Source organism: Paroedura picta, chromosome 1 (assembly GCF_049243985.1).
Source record: "Paroedura picta isolate Pp20150507F chromosome 1, Ppicta_v3.0, whole genome shotgun sequence".
In the NCBI taxonomy this organism is placed as follows: domain Eukaryota; kingdom Metazoa; phylum Chordata; class Lepidosauria; order Squamata; family Gekkonidae; genus Paroedura; species Paroedura picta.
Window position 1 is genome coordinate 36,480,216 of NC_135369.1, and position 16,062 is coordinate 36,496,277.

At 43.6% G+C, this 16,062-nt stretch overlaps 1 protein-coding gene across 15 annotated transcripts in view; it reads left to right on the forward strand.

The window, feature by feature from the left end:
• LOC143835620 (uncharacterized) overlaps positions 1–16,062 on the forward strand; it is an 81,114-nt gene that overhangs the window by 30,063 nt on the left and 34,989 nt on the right. For 7 of the 15 annotated variants that reach the window (XR_013230291.1, XR_013230296.1, XR_013230292.1 and 4 more), the window contains one exon: positions 2,457–2,523. Coding sequence is in view for 1 of the 15 variants with exons in the window: in XM_077333610.1 (XP_077189725.1) it covers positions 2,155–2,159; positions 2,457–2,523 (72 nt within the window). In the remaining 14 variants the exon portion in view is untranslated. Of the gene's footprint in view, positions 1–1,979; positions 2,206–2,456; positions 2,524–16,062 lie in introns of those variants that run through there. The other 8 variants (XR_013230297.1, XR_013230295.1, XR_013230294.1 and 5 more) reach the window with 2 other exon arrangements.

The following is a 16,062-nucleotide window of genomic DNA, read 5'->3' on the forward strand; positions in this document are numbered from 1 at the left end:
ACAGAATGCAGCTGCTAGGATCTTCACAGGAACATATCCAAGAGCCCATATCCAGCCAGTGCTGTGGCACCTGCACTGGTGGTTGCCTTTTGCATCCTGGATCAAATTTAAGGTTTTGACCTTTAAGGCCATCTGTGGTCTGGGCCCCATATATCTGAGGGATCACCTATCACCTTATGCCCCCATAGGGCCCTTTGCTCTGCAAGTGCAAACTTGTTAGTAATTCCTGGCCTACAATAAATGTGTCTGGCCACGACCAGGGCCAGAGCCTTTTCGGTTCTGGACCCATCCTGGAAAAATGAGCTCCCAGAATAGCTGATGGACTTGCCAGAACTTCCACAGGGCCTGCAGGACACAGCTCTTCTACCAGGTATTCGGTTGAGGCCAGGGCATTTAAGATCTGGAGCCACCTCCCTGAAATGGCCACAGCATCATGCTAACTCCCCACTACATCTCCCCCAAGGTGCAGGCATGGGGGGAGGGTCATAAAGCTGAGGGGAGGGAAGGGGGGTAGTGTGCTGAAGTACATTTCATCATGATAGGTTGGGGTTAATGTGTTTTAATGTGTTGTTGTTGTTGTTTATATTGTGGGGTTTTAATTCTGTAATCCACCACAAACCAACTAGACTGGGAGTGGTGGGTAATAAATATAATCATCATCATCATCTTACATGTGTTTAGGCATTGCTCACATGTGATGAATAGAAGAACTAGAAGATAGGGCCAGTACAGTCTATCTTACTTATCCACAATCTGTTGTCTCTCAGTTGTATAGTGATGATGTACTCCTATGATCCAATTTATTTTTACCAAATGACATTGTTAAAAAAGCCTGACAGTCTATATTTTGCCAGGGTAAAAAGTGAGAAAAGAGAATCTTTCAAACTCAGGTTCTGGGTGAGCAATTAAAATTTCAAATGTATTAATGATCTGATAAAGTAGTGAGAGATTAATCTTGCCTTTCTGGAAGAGCTGTAAATGATGAGATGCCAATTTCTTCAGCTGAAGGTTTTGCATCTTGAATAAAAATATGTTCACATTCATGATAAACAGTTTCTTATCAAAACTTGTACTGAATACAATCCTTTTATTTAACAGGGAGCTGGGAGATTCATCTGTAGAGAGGAATTGATATTACTTGTTTTGTTTCTTAGTCAATTTTTGACATTTTAATGTTTTTATCATGTTTCATTTTGTAAGCCACCCACTGCAGGTTTTCTAGAGAGACAGCATATGACTTTTCTAAATATTAAATTTTTATATTTGTTTCTATTTTTTACAGTTCTGACATTCAATTTTTCTCTACTGGATGTATAGACTTGTTTCTGTTGTGTGTTACATGTTAAATAATTTTACATGCAGTTTTGTTTGATGATGCCCAATGTTGAAAAATTCTGGTTGGGGTACCCATAAGCCTATGAAATCTAATGAATTTGTCTTTTAAAATACTACAAAACCTACTTTTAGTTTTTTGTTTTGGTGGGTATGCACTTTTCAACAAACACTTAACGTTGATGTGAGGACACAGAAAATTACACACACATTCATACGTACTGTGTGTTCAGTTTGTACTAGAAAAAAACAAAATGCACATGGAGATTTTCGATTCAAAGCCCCAGGAATGGGAAATTCAAGATGGTCTTAACTTCCCATCTCTCGCATGGACTCCCTGAGTTAAAAGACCAGCCCTCTTCAGAAAATTATGTCTCTTTGTCTCTTTACGGTGTTTTGGGAGTAACATGCTCACTTCAGCTTGAAGTCAATCTCCTAACTTTGGTGAACAATGCAATAAAATAACTTCCAATTCAATCCCTCCACTTTATCTGATTGTAAAATAGAAACAGGGGTGAGGGGGAATCCTAGAGCTTTGACAGATGGTACTCAGCGTAGGGCTCCTGCTGAGCTCAGCAGGGCCTATGGTTTGGGACTGTCAGAAAGACTTTTGCCTATGAAGTGAATAACAAAAGTGTGGCCTGCCAGCCTGTTTCCTACAGAAAGCCCGGAGTTGTCCGTGTCACTCTTCGCTTTCTTTGGGGTTGGCGGGGAGGGGGCTTCAAAAAACTTTGACAAAGCTTTCGGCTGCCCTGTGCTGCAGGCAGATGCTGTGCTACTTGAGAAATAACTTGGAAATGGAAATCAAAGAGGCAGAGAGAAATGCGGTAGGCCTGAATAGAATGAAGTTTGAGTCTTGAGCGAACACCAGTGGTGAGTTTGGATGACTTCAAAGAGGATTCCAGCTCAAAGAGAAGAGTTGGCTGTTCAATAGATGCTGTAGAGCTTCCGCCCCCCCCCTTTTTTGGGGGGGGGAATGGCTTTGCCTTAGGAACTCATGCAAAAAATAAAAAAGTCGAGTGGACTTTGGCTATAAAATGCCGATTATCTCAGTTGTTGCTCGTTACTTTTCAGCGGTAAACCTGTTGGCGATATGAGGTTTTGTTTTGTTTTCCTCTCTCCAGAAATGCTCCCAGCTGGCTAAACAGAAACACGACTGAAATTGGGAATGTGGGAAATAATCATTTTCTGGTAAGCCTAAAGCTTTCTATCCGATGGGTTGGATCATTGCATTAGCTGTTATTGTTGTGGTGCTGCTGGTTTTCTTGGGCTGTCAAACTGCTTATCAAATGTGTGTTGTGCAACATTTGGTGGATGTCAGCAATGATGTGTAAATGAGGATATGGAATGTTGAAATGCCCTAAAATGACAGAATATTTCTCCCATTTTCAGAGACACCTAGTTGCTGTTAATTATATTTACATGTTTGTCGATGGTCTCTGGTACATATGCATTCTTAGATATTCACTAGAATCCAGGATTGTCAATATTCACATGTGAATGGGTCTCCTCTTTAAAGTTACTATTTGTTCAGCCATACAGCAGCCTGCCAGAAAACTGCTAGCTGCCTCTTATCATTCAAAATTTAGAGATTTGTGTATGTTATTATGTCCTGTGAAGTATTGCCACTAGATCTTCATCTCATAGTCCTTTTTTGCATGGAGAATTAAGTCAAGGATACACTGAAATCTCTGTGGTTTATTTCGAGGTAGACATGTTTTAGAACTGAGATGTCAAGAACCAAATAAAACCCTCAAATATAATGATTCAAGGCACATAGTCACTTAAATTGTCATGCATTTCAAACCCCAGGTTGGCATATCAGCATTTGGTTTTTCAAAGCTAATTCACTATATATTCATTATTAGACAGACTCATTATTTTACATTAAAATGAAAAGATTTAAGCATACAGAATGGAGCAAAAAAGAAAGAGAGGATTTTTAGTTCATGGGAAAAGTGCTTCCATGCTGCACATACTCATGTCAATTCTATACTGTTCATGAGACTGCATATACTAAGCGATATACTGTATAGTATATGGGGGATATATACTGTATGATATATATGCTATATTATGGTATATATGCTCTATGCCATATGATTCAGCATATGTACATCAGTGTGATACAGAATATATTGTATATTATTTCTCATACTGTAATATCTCCAATATGCAAAGTGTTAGAAAATGTCTTGCACGTTTTTCCCCCATAGCATATTTCAAGTGGCATGTTTACTTGATGGGGTACAATTGCAATAAAACAGTAGACCTTTGTGTTGCTTTGGATATACTAAAACAAATGGAAGAGGATACAAACTTGCACATAAATGCAAACCCAGAATTGAGTGTTGTGATTTATTTTAGAATTTGGCCAGGGATTTATAGAATGATTTGATTGACCGCATCATATTTTGTCATGGTCCAGAAAACGCATTGCTACAACCCAGAGAATTTCTTTATAGGCAAGTACAAAATGGTTTGTGCACAGTAGCTTTAAAAAAAATTACTATGATTACTCCACATGGAAGACAAGAGCCTGCTCTGAATTTTGTAGTTTCTTTGGCTGTTAGGATCTTACTCAGGTTGTAACAGGCCATATGCATAACAAAGGATGTACCTTACACTTGCCTTTTTTGCACTGAATCTTTGGATGCAGAGGCTCGTTTGGGGGCTGCAGGCTTCATTCTGTATGCAGGTTCCACTTTTGCCATGGTTCAACCATTGCAGGTTGCCAGCGGTATGCTGTTACCTAGCTCTATACTGTTTTTCCCCAAAACCTCTCAATGATGCTGCAGAGAGCCCCTGCATGGCTAGTGGACTTCCTGGACTCGGCGAGCCCAGGGGCAGTGGAGAGGCCCCTCCCCGCTGGGCACACCAGCGGAAAGCTGCCCCTGGGTCTGCGGAGGATTCTCACCTTGGCAAGAGGCCTCGGCGAGCCCAGGGGCAGCAGAGAGGCCCCTCCCCACCAGGTGCACCAGCAGAGAACTGCCCCTGGGTCTGCAGAGGCTTCTCGTCATGGTGAGAAGCCACGGCGGACCCAGGGGCAGTGGAGTGGCTGCTCCCCACCGGGTGCACCAGCAGAGAGGTGCCACTGGGTCCACAGAGGCTTCTCGCCACCGCAAGAGGCCTTAGCAGGCCCAAGGGCAGTGGAGAGGGCCCTCTCCACCAGGCACACTGGCGGAGAGCTGCCCCTGGGTCCATGGAGGCTTCTTGCAGCGGCAAGAGGTCTCGGTTAGCCCAGGGGCAGTGGAGAGGCCCCTCCCCACCGGGCGCACTGGCGGAGAACCACCCCTGGGTCCGTGGAGGCCTCTCGTTGTGGCAGGAGCCCTTCTCGGGCCCAGGGGCAGTGGAGAACCCTCCCCCCACCGGCAGCGGCACCAGAGAGCTGCCCCCGGGCCCGGGAAGACCTTTTGCCGCGTCTACAATTGGCCCTATTCTATCTCAGACAGCCGGACTGGCTCCACCCCAGGGCCAGTTTCCCTTTTATATATAAGGAACTATGGATAAGGATTAGAATTGCAGTATAATAGAAAAATTCCAGAGGGCATTTTTATGAAGAACTAGGATTGTAATCTAATGCAAAGCCAAGGGAAGCATTTTTAGGATTACAGTCTGATGCACCTACATACATTTCTTTCATTTAGTGGGCATGATCCACCAGGAGTTCCTCCTGAATGAGCCCAGAGAAGTGAATGCAGATTGCATCAGAGGAGATAAAATGTTCCCTACAAATCATGGTTTTTGTCAATCTCAAATTAAAATCATATAGAAGATCAATACAAGGACAGCCACAATATTAATCTAACACCAAATCATTCATAAGTAACCCCATATTTCATGTCCAAGTGTTTGTTTGCTTATGTCTATTGTTTATGTTTATTGAGTGACTTTCCCAACCAAAAATGTTCACACTGGCATATATGAAACAGGATAAAACGACACTAAAATCAAAGCTAAAAATAATTACAACAAATAGTCTAGAGAGAATCCACATGAACAAAAATGAATCATGCATGCAGGGGTAAGGAAAAACTTCACCTGCAAGAATACTGTGAGGCAATCATTCTTAATTCCCCCAGGTGTATGTTCCAGGGGATGTGGTAGGTGTCACCACTGTAAAGGCTTTGCTGGATCTGTCTTTTATCTGAATACCAGTTCAATTAAAATGAGTAGCCATGTAGGTCTGAAGTAGCACAATAAAATTAGAATCCAGTAGCACCCTTAAGACCAACAAAGATTTATTCAAGGTGTGAGCTTTTGAGTGCAAGCACCCTTCCTCAGTCTGATTTTATAGTTCAATTCAAGTCCAGTAACACCTTAGAGACCCACAAAACTATCCGGGTATCAGCTCTCAAGAGTCAAAACTCTCTTTGTCAGACACCTAACAAAAATTCTGTTGGTCTCTAAGGTGCTACTGGATTCAAATCTAGATCTTCTATGGCAAACCAACAAGGCTATTATCTGAAATTATCCAAAAGCATGGGTAGGCTTCAGTGGGAATATCACTAACTGAAAGCATTTTGTTAGAACTCCGGGATTCATTTGTAAAGAAAATTAGGAGGCATGTTTCAAATATATCTGCTCAGATGATGCCAGTATCATCTAGGGCTAGGCTGACTTTTCCCACATCCAGCTCAGGAAACAGTATTAAGGGGATGAGACAAATGTTCAGTAGACAGAGGAATGGTTCAGGAACCCCTCCCACCCACGGGCTCTTTTCTGCCAGATCCTGCTGTCTCCTGCATTTGTGTTGTGAGACCAGCACAAGCTTGAGAATGATCTCCAAAACTGGGAGGCCTTTTTTCCCACTAAGTAGATACTAACATCTCTTTCCTTCTTCCTTGACTCCCCTCCCTACCCCCTCCTCCTAATGTACCCAGCCCCGTCTACATCTTAGTGAAAGCACAACTTATTGGCAGGTGTTTTTCAATCCAAGAAGCAAAATCTCCAGTCTCACTGTCTGTTGCACCTGCCCTTTTGTGACTGCAGTCTGTTCTTGCTTTGGTGACTGCAAGGGCACTGTGCCAGCTCTCGTGCCCCCTTCAGGACTTGATCCCAATAAGCACTTTAAAAGAAGACATTTGAAAAACTGGTTGTTGTGGGTTTTCCAGGCTGTGTGGTCCGGCCACTCAACCTGGGAAACCCACAACTAGTTGACTCCAACTGTAAAAGCCTTCAACAATACCGTTGAAAACTATTAGATGTTCAGATGAAAGAGAAAGACACTAAGCTTGAGGGCAAATTATCAAAGAAAGGTTGTTCCTTTCTAGTCTTATAGCACTAATTTGCTTGTGTAATAAATGGATAGGAGGGGCTGCTCAAGGTTTCCCCCATCCACAACTGTCCTTTTGAAAAAGACCACCTAGCTATGTTAAAACAAAAAGAAAGAAAAAACTGATGTTCCTCTATTCAGGCTCCAAAACCAGAAAAGCTCTAGCTGCGGGATGATTTGCCGGGGAGGAGGCCAGATTTGCAAAGTAGAATTGGTGAGGGGTATTTGAAAGGTTGTCAGAGGAGGGCAGGATGCTGTTCCCGTTGGCTGCAAGGGAAAGGACGCACAGTAATGGGTTTAAACTACAAGTACAATGATATAGGCTAGATATCGGGGGGGGGGGATTTTCACAGTCAGTTCAGCAGTGGAATAGGCTGCCTAAGGAGGTGGTGAGCTCCCCCTCACTGGCAGTCTTCAAGCAAAGGTTGGATGCACACTTTTCTTGGATGCTTTAGCATGCTAGGGCTAATCCTGTGTTGAGCAGGGGGTTGGACTAGATGGCCTGTATGGCCCCTTCCAACTCTATGATTCTATGATTCTAATCACTCCCTGCCCATCCATCCTGTGCCGCAAATGGTTGTCACCTCTTCACATGCTAACTGATAGACCTCTGTTTAAGAAGCTGATGTCTGCTGGTGTTATGATTAATTCTGCTCTGGAAGTAACTCTAATCACACATCTGGAATGGCTATCTCTAAAAAACTTGTAGTGATTTTTATCCCTCTTTCCTCCCAAAAAGGACTTAAAGCTGTTCATACAACAGCAAAAACGTAGACTACAAATAATTCAACAAAAAAGCCCAAACAAATTCCCCTTCCATGTGCTCTGAGAGCTCCTGGCCCCAGCCAAACTTTACAGATACCATAAGAGTGGGGTTGCCAGCTTTGCCATGGGAAATACCTGAAGATTTTGGGGGCGGAACTGGGCGTGGGGGGATTTGGAGTGGGAAGGCACTTCAATGGTGTATAATGTTGTGGGGTCCACCCTCTGTTTTCTCTGGGGGAACTGATCTCTTTTGTCTGAAGATGAGCTATGAGTCAAGGGGATACTCAGGTTCCACCTGGCACTGGCATCCTTATAAGAATGAGAGAAAAGCACTGCTGGGACATTATTCAGCTGGTTAGGTCAGGCTTTCTCAGCCAGGATTTCATGAAACCCTGGGGTTTCTTGACAGCCCAGGACGGGTTTCCTGAATGGGTGGGAGTTAATTGTTTTTTAATATATATTTTATAAATCTGTTAAACATTTATTGAGTGATATGACCATATATGGATATGTCAACCTGCCCCCCCCCATGACCATATTCTGCACAATTGCGCCACTTCTGGGGTTTCTCGAAACCTGAAGAATATTACAGAGGTTTCTCAACAGCAAAAAAGTTTAGAAAGGCTGTGTTAGATGTTTCCCCCCAGAAATTCCCTCTCCCAGAATCAGCATTTAGGGTTACTGTGTAATCAGAATTGTCTTGGGAAAGGGCCTAAGCATTGTTTGAAAGAAACAGGTTCACTTTCACAGGATCTGGCAAGTATTATAAAATATAACTAACTTGTCCAATATTCATGAATTTGTATACATGGGATGGGACAAAATTTACAAATTTGTAACCTACTCTGGCTTTGGACTTGATAATTGCTACTGGAACTATTTCATGGCTTACTATTATGCTTGCCTGAAAATAAACCCTATTTGGCAAATTCCTGCTTCTCCCCACAATTTTTCCTTTACAATAACTTCCTAACTGCTTAGGTTGCTTGCAGTGATGTGCAGGGAAGGGGAAGGTGTTAGTTTATCCTTTTGAAGGAAAAATAAAAGGATTATAATCATGCAATTATAATATTACTATCAAGGCCTTTTTCTTTAAAAATGAGCATATTCTGCAGCCAAAAGAAATGCAGTAATTAAAACTCTTCCCTCCCTAACCTCCATTTCCCCTTTGCCCTGAAGGATGTCTTCCTAATCAGTTCCTTCAGGTAGGTGAGACCATCACAAGAGAGCAGAAAGTAACTATTATCTTCTGACCTACCTAGAGAAACTGATTAAGTACATATCCTCCAGAATGAGGGGGAGAAGAAGGTCAGGGAAGGGAGGGTTTTAATTACTGAATTTCTCCTTGCTGCAAACTGTACTCATTATTCTTCATAATATTATAACTGCACAATTATGTTCATTTGTGTGTTTTTAATGTAAAATGTAACGAGCAGTCCTAATTGTTGTGAAAGGGAGGGGGATCATTAAAGCCTATCCCCCACAAAGGATCCATTCAAGGTCCTTCAGTCATGCTCAGCAGTAGTAGCTTATGTTGTTGTTAGGTGCGAAGTCGTGTCCGACCCATTGCGACTCCATGGACGATGATCCTCCAGGCCTTCCTGTCCTCTACCATTCCCTGGAGTTCATTTAAGTTTGCACCTGCTGCTTCAGTGACTCCATCCAGCCACCTCGTTCTCTGTCGCCCCTTCTTCTTTTGCCCTCAATCGCTCCCAGCATTAGGCTCTTCTCCAGGGAGTCCTTCCTTCTCATCAGGTGGCCAAAGTATTTGAGCTTCATCTTCAGGATCTGGCCTTCTAAGGAGCAGGCAGGGCTGATCTCCTCTAGGACTGACCGGTTTGTTCGCCTTGCAGTCCAAGGGACTCACAAGAGTCTTCTCCAGCACCAGAGTTCAAAAGCCTCAATTCTTTGACGCTCAGCCTTCCTTATGGCATTTGCTGGCAGGGCCTCATGGGAATTGTAGTTCATTAACATCTGGAGGACCACAGGTTGACTACCCCTGCTCTAGTTTAAGCGGCTTGTTCACTGGAAGAAGATGGTAGGTCTTTCCTTGTTTCCCCTTCTCTCAGCAGCCAATTCCCACCCTGAGAGAGTTAATTTCTTGGATTGTGGGACCCTCATAGCCGTGCCGTGAATCCATCCCTTTAGGAATTTTAAAGGCACAACATTTTTAAAAGGGAGGCAAGATTTCCTAGGCTTTTTTGGAACATATATCTGTTGCTCCTGAATTTCAACAAAAGAGAAATCTGAGGTGAATTTAGAAGGTTCCGTCACTATATCTCAGGGATTCCAAAAGAAGCTAAAACAATTTAAGCCCCTCCATTTTAAGTTGTATGTGTTTGATCTACCAGGTTTGTTTTTGTCTTAGCTATTTGAACCCCACTTTTCCTCCTAGGGGAGAATCAAAGGAGCTTTCAACATTCTCCCCTCCTCACTTTCCCCCCTCACAACAGGTTTGTTTAGTCTGAGATGGTGACTGGCCCAAGATTGCTCAGTGAGCTTCCATAGCAGAGTTGAGATTTGAACCTGGGTTTCCCAGAGCCTAATCCGATACTCTCTAGCCACTGTGCCACACCAAAAATGTAGTTAGAAGCATTTTTGTCCAGTTAAAGAAGACTAAATACCTTTTATCCCTACAAATTAATTAGGTTTATTGCTAAAATGAAGGGGCATCTGTAGACTTACATCTGCTTGGTTGGCTACTACAGTTCACACATGGAACCCTCTCTTCATGGTGGTGGTTCCGCAAGCAAATTGAAATGGTTTGGTGGCATGTATAAAGGGGAAATCTCATTGTGGTCCTCTTTCAAAAAAACAGGTTTCCACCTGGCATAAGAGGGTTATAAATGCATAAAAATGGTCTTTTATGAAGTCAGATCATCTGGAGGAGCTTTTTTTTTCTCTGACCACCAGCAGTGAACCACAAGTTCACTGGCTAGTATTTGGATGAGAGACCTCCAATAAAAACTAGGGTTGTGATGCAGAGGCAGACAATGGCAGACTCTGAAGGTCTCTTGCCTTGAAAACCCAACCAGAAGTCATCATAAGTCAGCTGTGACTTGATGGAACTTTCCACCACGACCATCACCAATATCTTCCTGAACCCCAAAAAGCAAATTTGGAAAGATCCTCAATGCATAGGAATCTTAGGCCCATTCCACACAAGGATCAATGTGGCAAATTGCTTACAGAAAGAAATAACGGAATTTAAAATAGTGGAATTCAGCGTAACGCATACCTGCCTTTGTCGTGGAATCCAGTTGCGTTTCAATCATTTCCCACAGGTTTCCGGTCTCGCCAAAAATCGCTAGAAAGGAAGCTATTTTTTCCGTGCTTTGTCCCGCCCCTGGCCGTCAATCAAACGAGCAGCCAATGGGTGGTTGTTACCATGCTCCGGAAAAGCCCCTTTCCCTTTAAGAACAGGTTTAAAAAAAAAAAGAAAAACACACATTGCAACGAATATGCCTTGATTCCTTGCTTCCTCCTAATGTAGAGACCCATCTAGCTGGCAGCTGGCGTGTGAGCTGCCATTTCATAGTTGCCACGCTCCCCCGAGTTAAAAAAAAATCCCCCCCCCCGTGCACGGGCGCGATTTTCTGCTGAAAATAAAGGGAACTAGCAAACGGGGCTGTGTTGTGCTTGGTGACTTGAGGGGAGTTTTAAAGCAGCTCTGTGGAGGGACTGCAGCCGGAGAAGCCTCGCTGGGTGAATGAAGGCTTGCCGGATCGTTGCTCTCCGCTCACTCCGCAAAAAAAAAAATGGCGATCGCTTTGCCGGAAGTTCAAAGGAGAGAGCCAAGGGGAGGGACTTTGCTGAAACTGCAACAATGTTAACGCACAGAACTTTGTCGCTAGTATTGCAGATTGTTTGCAAGAGTGCAGCGCTTTCCAGAGGGTGAATCCAGTTTTTGGGATTTCCCTGGAAGCGCTACAACGAAGCGCTTTTCGCAGGTCTGTTTCAGGAGTGTGGCAGATTGTGTGCGACGTCGTGCATAACTGCAAATTAGTAGCGTTTACAATTTGCCACAATCCTGCTACATTTAACTTGTGCGGAATGGGCCTTAGTGTTGCATTAGCTCATACCAGTCCTCTGTACAGGACAGAGGAGGACAGAGAAGGAAGGACAGAGTAGCAGGACAGAAAAGGGAGCTTGGCATGGGTACAGAGCTTGTTTTTCTTTCACACAAGGAAGGAATGAGTGAGTGAGTGAGTGAGTGAGTGAGTGAGTGAGTGAGTGAGTGAGTGAGTGAGTGAGTGAGTGAGTGACAGACAGACAGAGAGACAGAGAGACAGAGAGACAGACAGAGAGAAGAAATTGTTTGCAGTGATAGCCACCACATAGAGAAATAATAGTGGGTTTATCCTGTTTTAACTTTAATTTTAGTATAAGTTGCATTCAGTGCTGTTTTTAGCAGAAAGGTAAGGTATAAAGTTTTTAAAAACCCAAACACATATTGAACATATCTCCTTTGTCAGATGTCCCAAAAGTTTAAGTTTATTCTCCAAAATGGACAGTAGGAGGAGCTCTCCGTTTATTCATAGATTGTATAACATTATATTTTTTTAGACCACTGGCACCTTTAAGGCCAATGAAGTTTTATTCAAGGTATAAGCTTTCATGTGCACTGTATCTAACAAGTTATGCATGCACATGAAAGCTTATATCTTGAATAAAACGTTGTTGGACTTAAAGGTGCCGTTGAACTCAAACTTTGTCCTGCTGCTTCAGACCAACACAGCTGCCTACCTGAATCTATCACATTTCTCCCTCTGCATATTAAAAATGGTCCCACTTATTAAACATTTTGCAACCCTCAATGCTAAAAAACATGGTACATACAAACAAGCACCTGCTTATTCCTGTTTCTAGATGGATGCTGTTTCCAGTTGAGATGCCAGGGCTGTTTTTAGTTGCCTATCAAGAATGTAAATATCATAGGTGATGTCTACAGCTTGCTGCTGCATGGCAGCAAGTCCGGGGTCCTGACAAGCCCTCCTGAGGCCCAGCAGCTGTCCAGCCCTGAATCTGATCCCAGATCCACCAAGGCCTTTAGTCTGCTCAGGGAAAGGAGTCCCTGCAATGTCCTTTTAATTAGGGGGCATTGTGTGGAAGGGAAGGAGAACTGCCATGTGGATTATCTTCCATCTGCAGTGCCTTAGCACAGACTTATATTACTCCGTTGCTTTTGGCCAGGTTCTTATCTATGGCAATGTCTTGTACAATTTTGGGTGTGCGCCTGTGGCTGCTTCACACCACCTATGCAATCCTGCTTTCAGCTGGGCTTTAGTTCAGGAATACAGAAGGAGCCAGGTACAAGTACAAGCAGAGGTAAGGTAAGGCCTTGGTGGTTAATGGCATCCAGTTAATATTTTGCCTTGGATCTTTGAGCAATTCCGTATTAAACACATTCCACCATACAGTGAATACTATATGAGGATTTAGTGGCTACTCTGTGACTACAAGCAACTCAGATCCAGAGAACTTGAACCCAGCTCTTTAAAACAGTGAACATCTATTTGGACCTAAACTTCTGGCAGCTTCCATTTAGGATTGCCAGACCCCCCCCCCCCCCCCGTCAGGACAAGGGTCTCCCTCTTTCAGGCTGCACCTCTCCCCAATTTCACCCCCCCCCCAGGAAAGAACGTCAGAAATTAATGTGATGTGCCTTTATGATCAAAAGTGACGTAGACACGTATGTGATGTTGGGGAGATGCTCTAGTTGCGGGCAACACTCTTTGGCAGAAGCTAATTAAATCAAACAATTTTTTCCTAAAAGGCAGAGCATCACCCACCCACCCCCACCCCAGCATTCCTGATGTGCTTGCAATATTTCCAGGTTGGTGCTTGCTTGGCCCATACCAGTTGGGCTTCCATCCTGGTCATGGGGCAGAGACCACGCTAGTCGCCTTGATGTGTGATCTCTGGCTCCAGCTGGATTGGGGCAGGCCGGCTATCCTCGTGCTTTTAGATCTGCCAGCCACGTTTGATGTGGTTGACCACAAGTTGTTAGCCCACCGCCTCGCCGGTACAGGGATTCAGGGGACAGGGTCTGATCTACTTTCTCCAGAACCAGACAGAGTGAGTGGCAGTGGGGGATGAGTTGGCGCGCCCCTTCATGTTCCCTTTGGAGTGCCACAGGGGATGATACTCTCCCCCATGCTCTTCAACATCTACATGTGCCCTCTGACACAGCTGGTTTGGAGTTACAGGCTGGGTTGTCACCAATATGCGGATGACACTCAGCTCTATCTCCTGATGTATGGACAGATGGACTTCCCCCCCCCCCCTGAAATATTTGCCAGATGCTTAGAAGCAGTGTCTGGAAGGCTCAGGCAGAGTCACCTGAAACTCAGCCCCTCCAAGACTGAGGTCCTGTGGTTGGGCAGATGGTGGCAGGACCAGGAAGCACGTCTCCCTTTCTGGATGGGGTGCAGCTTGCTGCTGTACTATCACCAGGAATCTGGGGGTGATCTTTGATCCCTCCCTGTCTATGGAGGCACAGATCATTAGATCTGTGGTGGTGGCATTTTTCCATCCATGCCAAGCCAGGCCATTAGTACCCTACCTGTCGCCAGAGTGCTTGGCCACAGTGATCCATGCAATGGTCACTTCCAGGCTAGATTTCTGTAACTCGCTCTACATGGGCCTTCCCTTATCCTCGATCCGTAAATTACAATTGGTACAAAATGCAGCTGCTAGGGTGCCAGTGCTGAGGCAGCTGCACTGGGTGCCAATTGTTTACCGGGTCAAGTTCAAGGTTCTTGTACTTACTTTTAAGTCCATCCATGGTCTGGGCCCTGCATATCTAAGCCAGTCTGCTTATGCCCTCCCACACAGAAGAGGATGTTGTTTACTGTCATTTTATCTGGTCTTATTGTAAATCACAAGCCAGCTGGGTTCTGGGAGCGGCAGTGAGTGAGTGAGTGAGTGAGTGAGTGAGTGAGTGAGTGAGTGAGTGAGTGAGTGAGTGGTGCACGCTCCATCCCATGCCAGCAGCTACAAGGGACCTGATAGCCCTACTTCCATTAGAAGGTTTTGGTCCAGTTTCATATCTGATCTTCTTGGAAGCAATGAACTGTGTGCAACGTCACAATTCTAGCCCAGACTATGGAGTCCCAAGGAAGGGCAGTCGAGAGTTAGTACAGAGTAGATAGGGAGCTCTCTCACCATTTTTTGTCCACTCCTGCTGCTGTCCCTTTGTTACCCAGCATGCTACTGTCAGGGGTTCCTTCCTTTTCTCTCGTGTCTCTCTTCCTGAGGGCTGGGCGTGCTTTCCATAATCTCTTTCCATCCTGGATTACATAAATAGAAGCCTTTACTCTGTCTTTCCTATTTAATACGGAGTTTTCTTACAATAAAGAACTTCTATTTCTTTTCTAAGTAACAAGTCTAAGCCTGAACTTACTCCTCAAGCAGCCAGACTAGAGAATTCTGCTGTTCAGAAACTCAGCTTTCAGAACTGGAATGTTTTCTTGGAATGCCATTCCCTGCTTTGCTGTGATCTCTTTTAGAAAAGAGAGTCAAAGCAACTTTGCATACTCTGTGGGGGGAGAAGGTGGACATTTTGTATAATTCTAGTCCACATCAGCATTCTTTCCTTTGCCTTGATCTTCTGCAGCTGCCAGCCTCGATATACCAGCACTAATGGGGAGGGTGCCTTTTAAACAAAATCAGTCATTGACATATTACTATAGTGTTATAGCAAATCATCATCAATCTTTAACTCAGTATTTTAGATCTCTCCTTGTTTCATTTTTTGCATGTAAAAATAGATCTGCTGCTGTTACCTATATTAAACACAGGGAGGGGCTATAGCTCATGCTTTTTTTGCATAATAAAAAATCCAAGGCTAAATTTTCAGCAAAAGGATCTCAAATGCCAATCCCAGGGAAAACTGCTGCCTGGCACCCAGGTGAGCTGCTGCCCATCCAGGTAGACAATTCTTGGACCTCATGATCTAATGGGGTATAAGGCACCCAATGTTATAAAGTCATTTGTGTCAATTTAGTTTCAACCTACTAAAAGCAGATTTTACAATCTGCTGTAGTCTGTAAATTACATTTCAACTTATAACAACTTTAATCAAGTTATGATTAGAACTATTTGATCCATCCAGTGTTCTTTGTCCTGAAAGCATTTTGGAGAGATCATCTTTCTCATTTTTGCTACATACATTATAATTAGTTACCTTAATCACCCTGAATGTTTGGACTACTCTTTTAACGGGAGAAGGAACCCCTAGGAAGCTTGTGGTACCTTAAAGAATAACAAAATTTATTCCAGCATAAGAATAAATGTGTGGGGAAGGCACTGGCAAACCAACCCGTATTGAGTCTGCCATGAAAACGCTAGAGGGCGTCACCCCAAGGGTCAGACATGACCCGGTGCTTGCACAGGGGATACCTTTACCTTTACCTTTAAGAATAAATGCATGCTATAATAAATTTTGCTAGGCTTTATTCTTTTGGTTTGCTACTACAGACTAATACAGCTACCGTCCTGGAATTTAGCATCCAAGGACTACATTTTTATCTATATCTATATCTATATCTATATCTATATCTATATCTATATCTATATCTATATCTATATCTATATCTATATCTATCTATCTATCTATCTATCTATCTATCTATCTATCTATATCTATATCTATATCTATATCTATATCTATATCTATATCTATATAT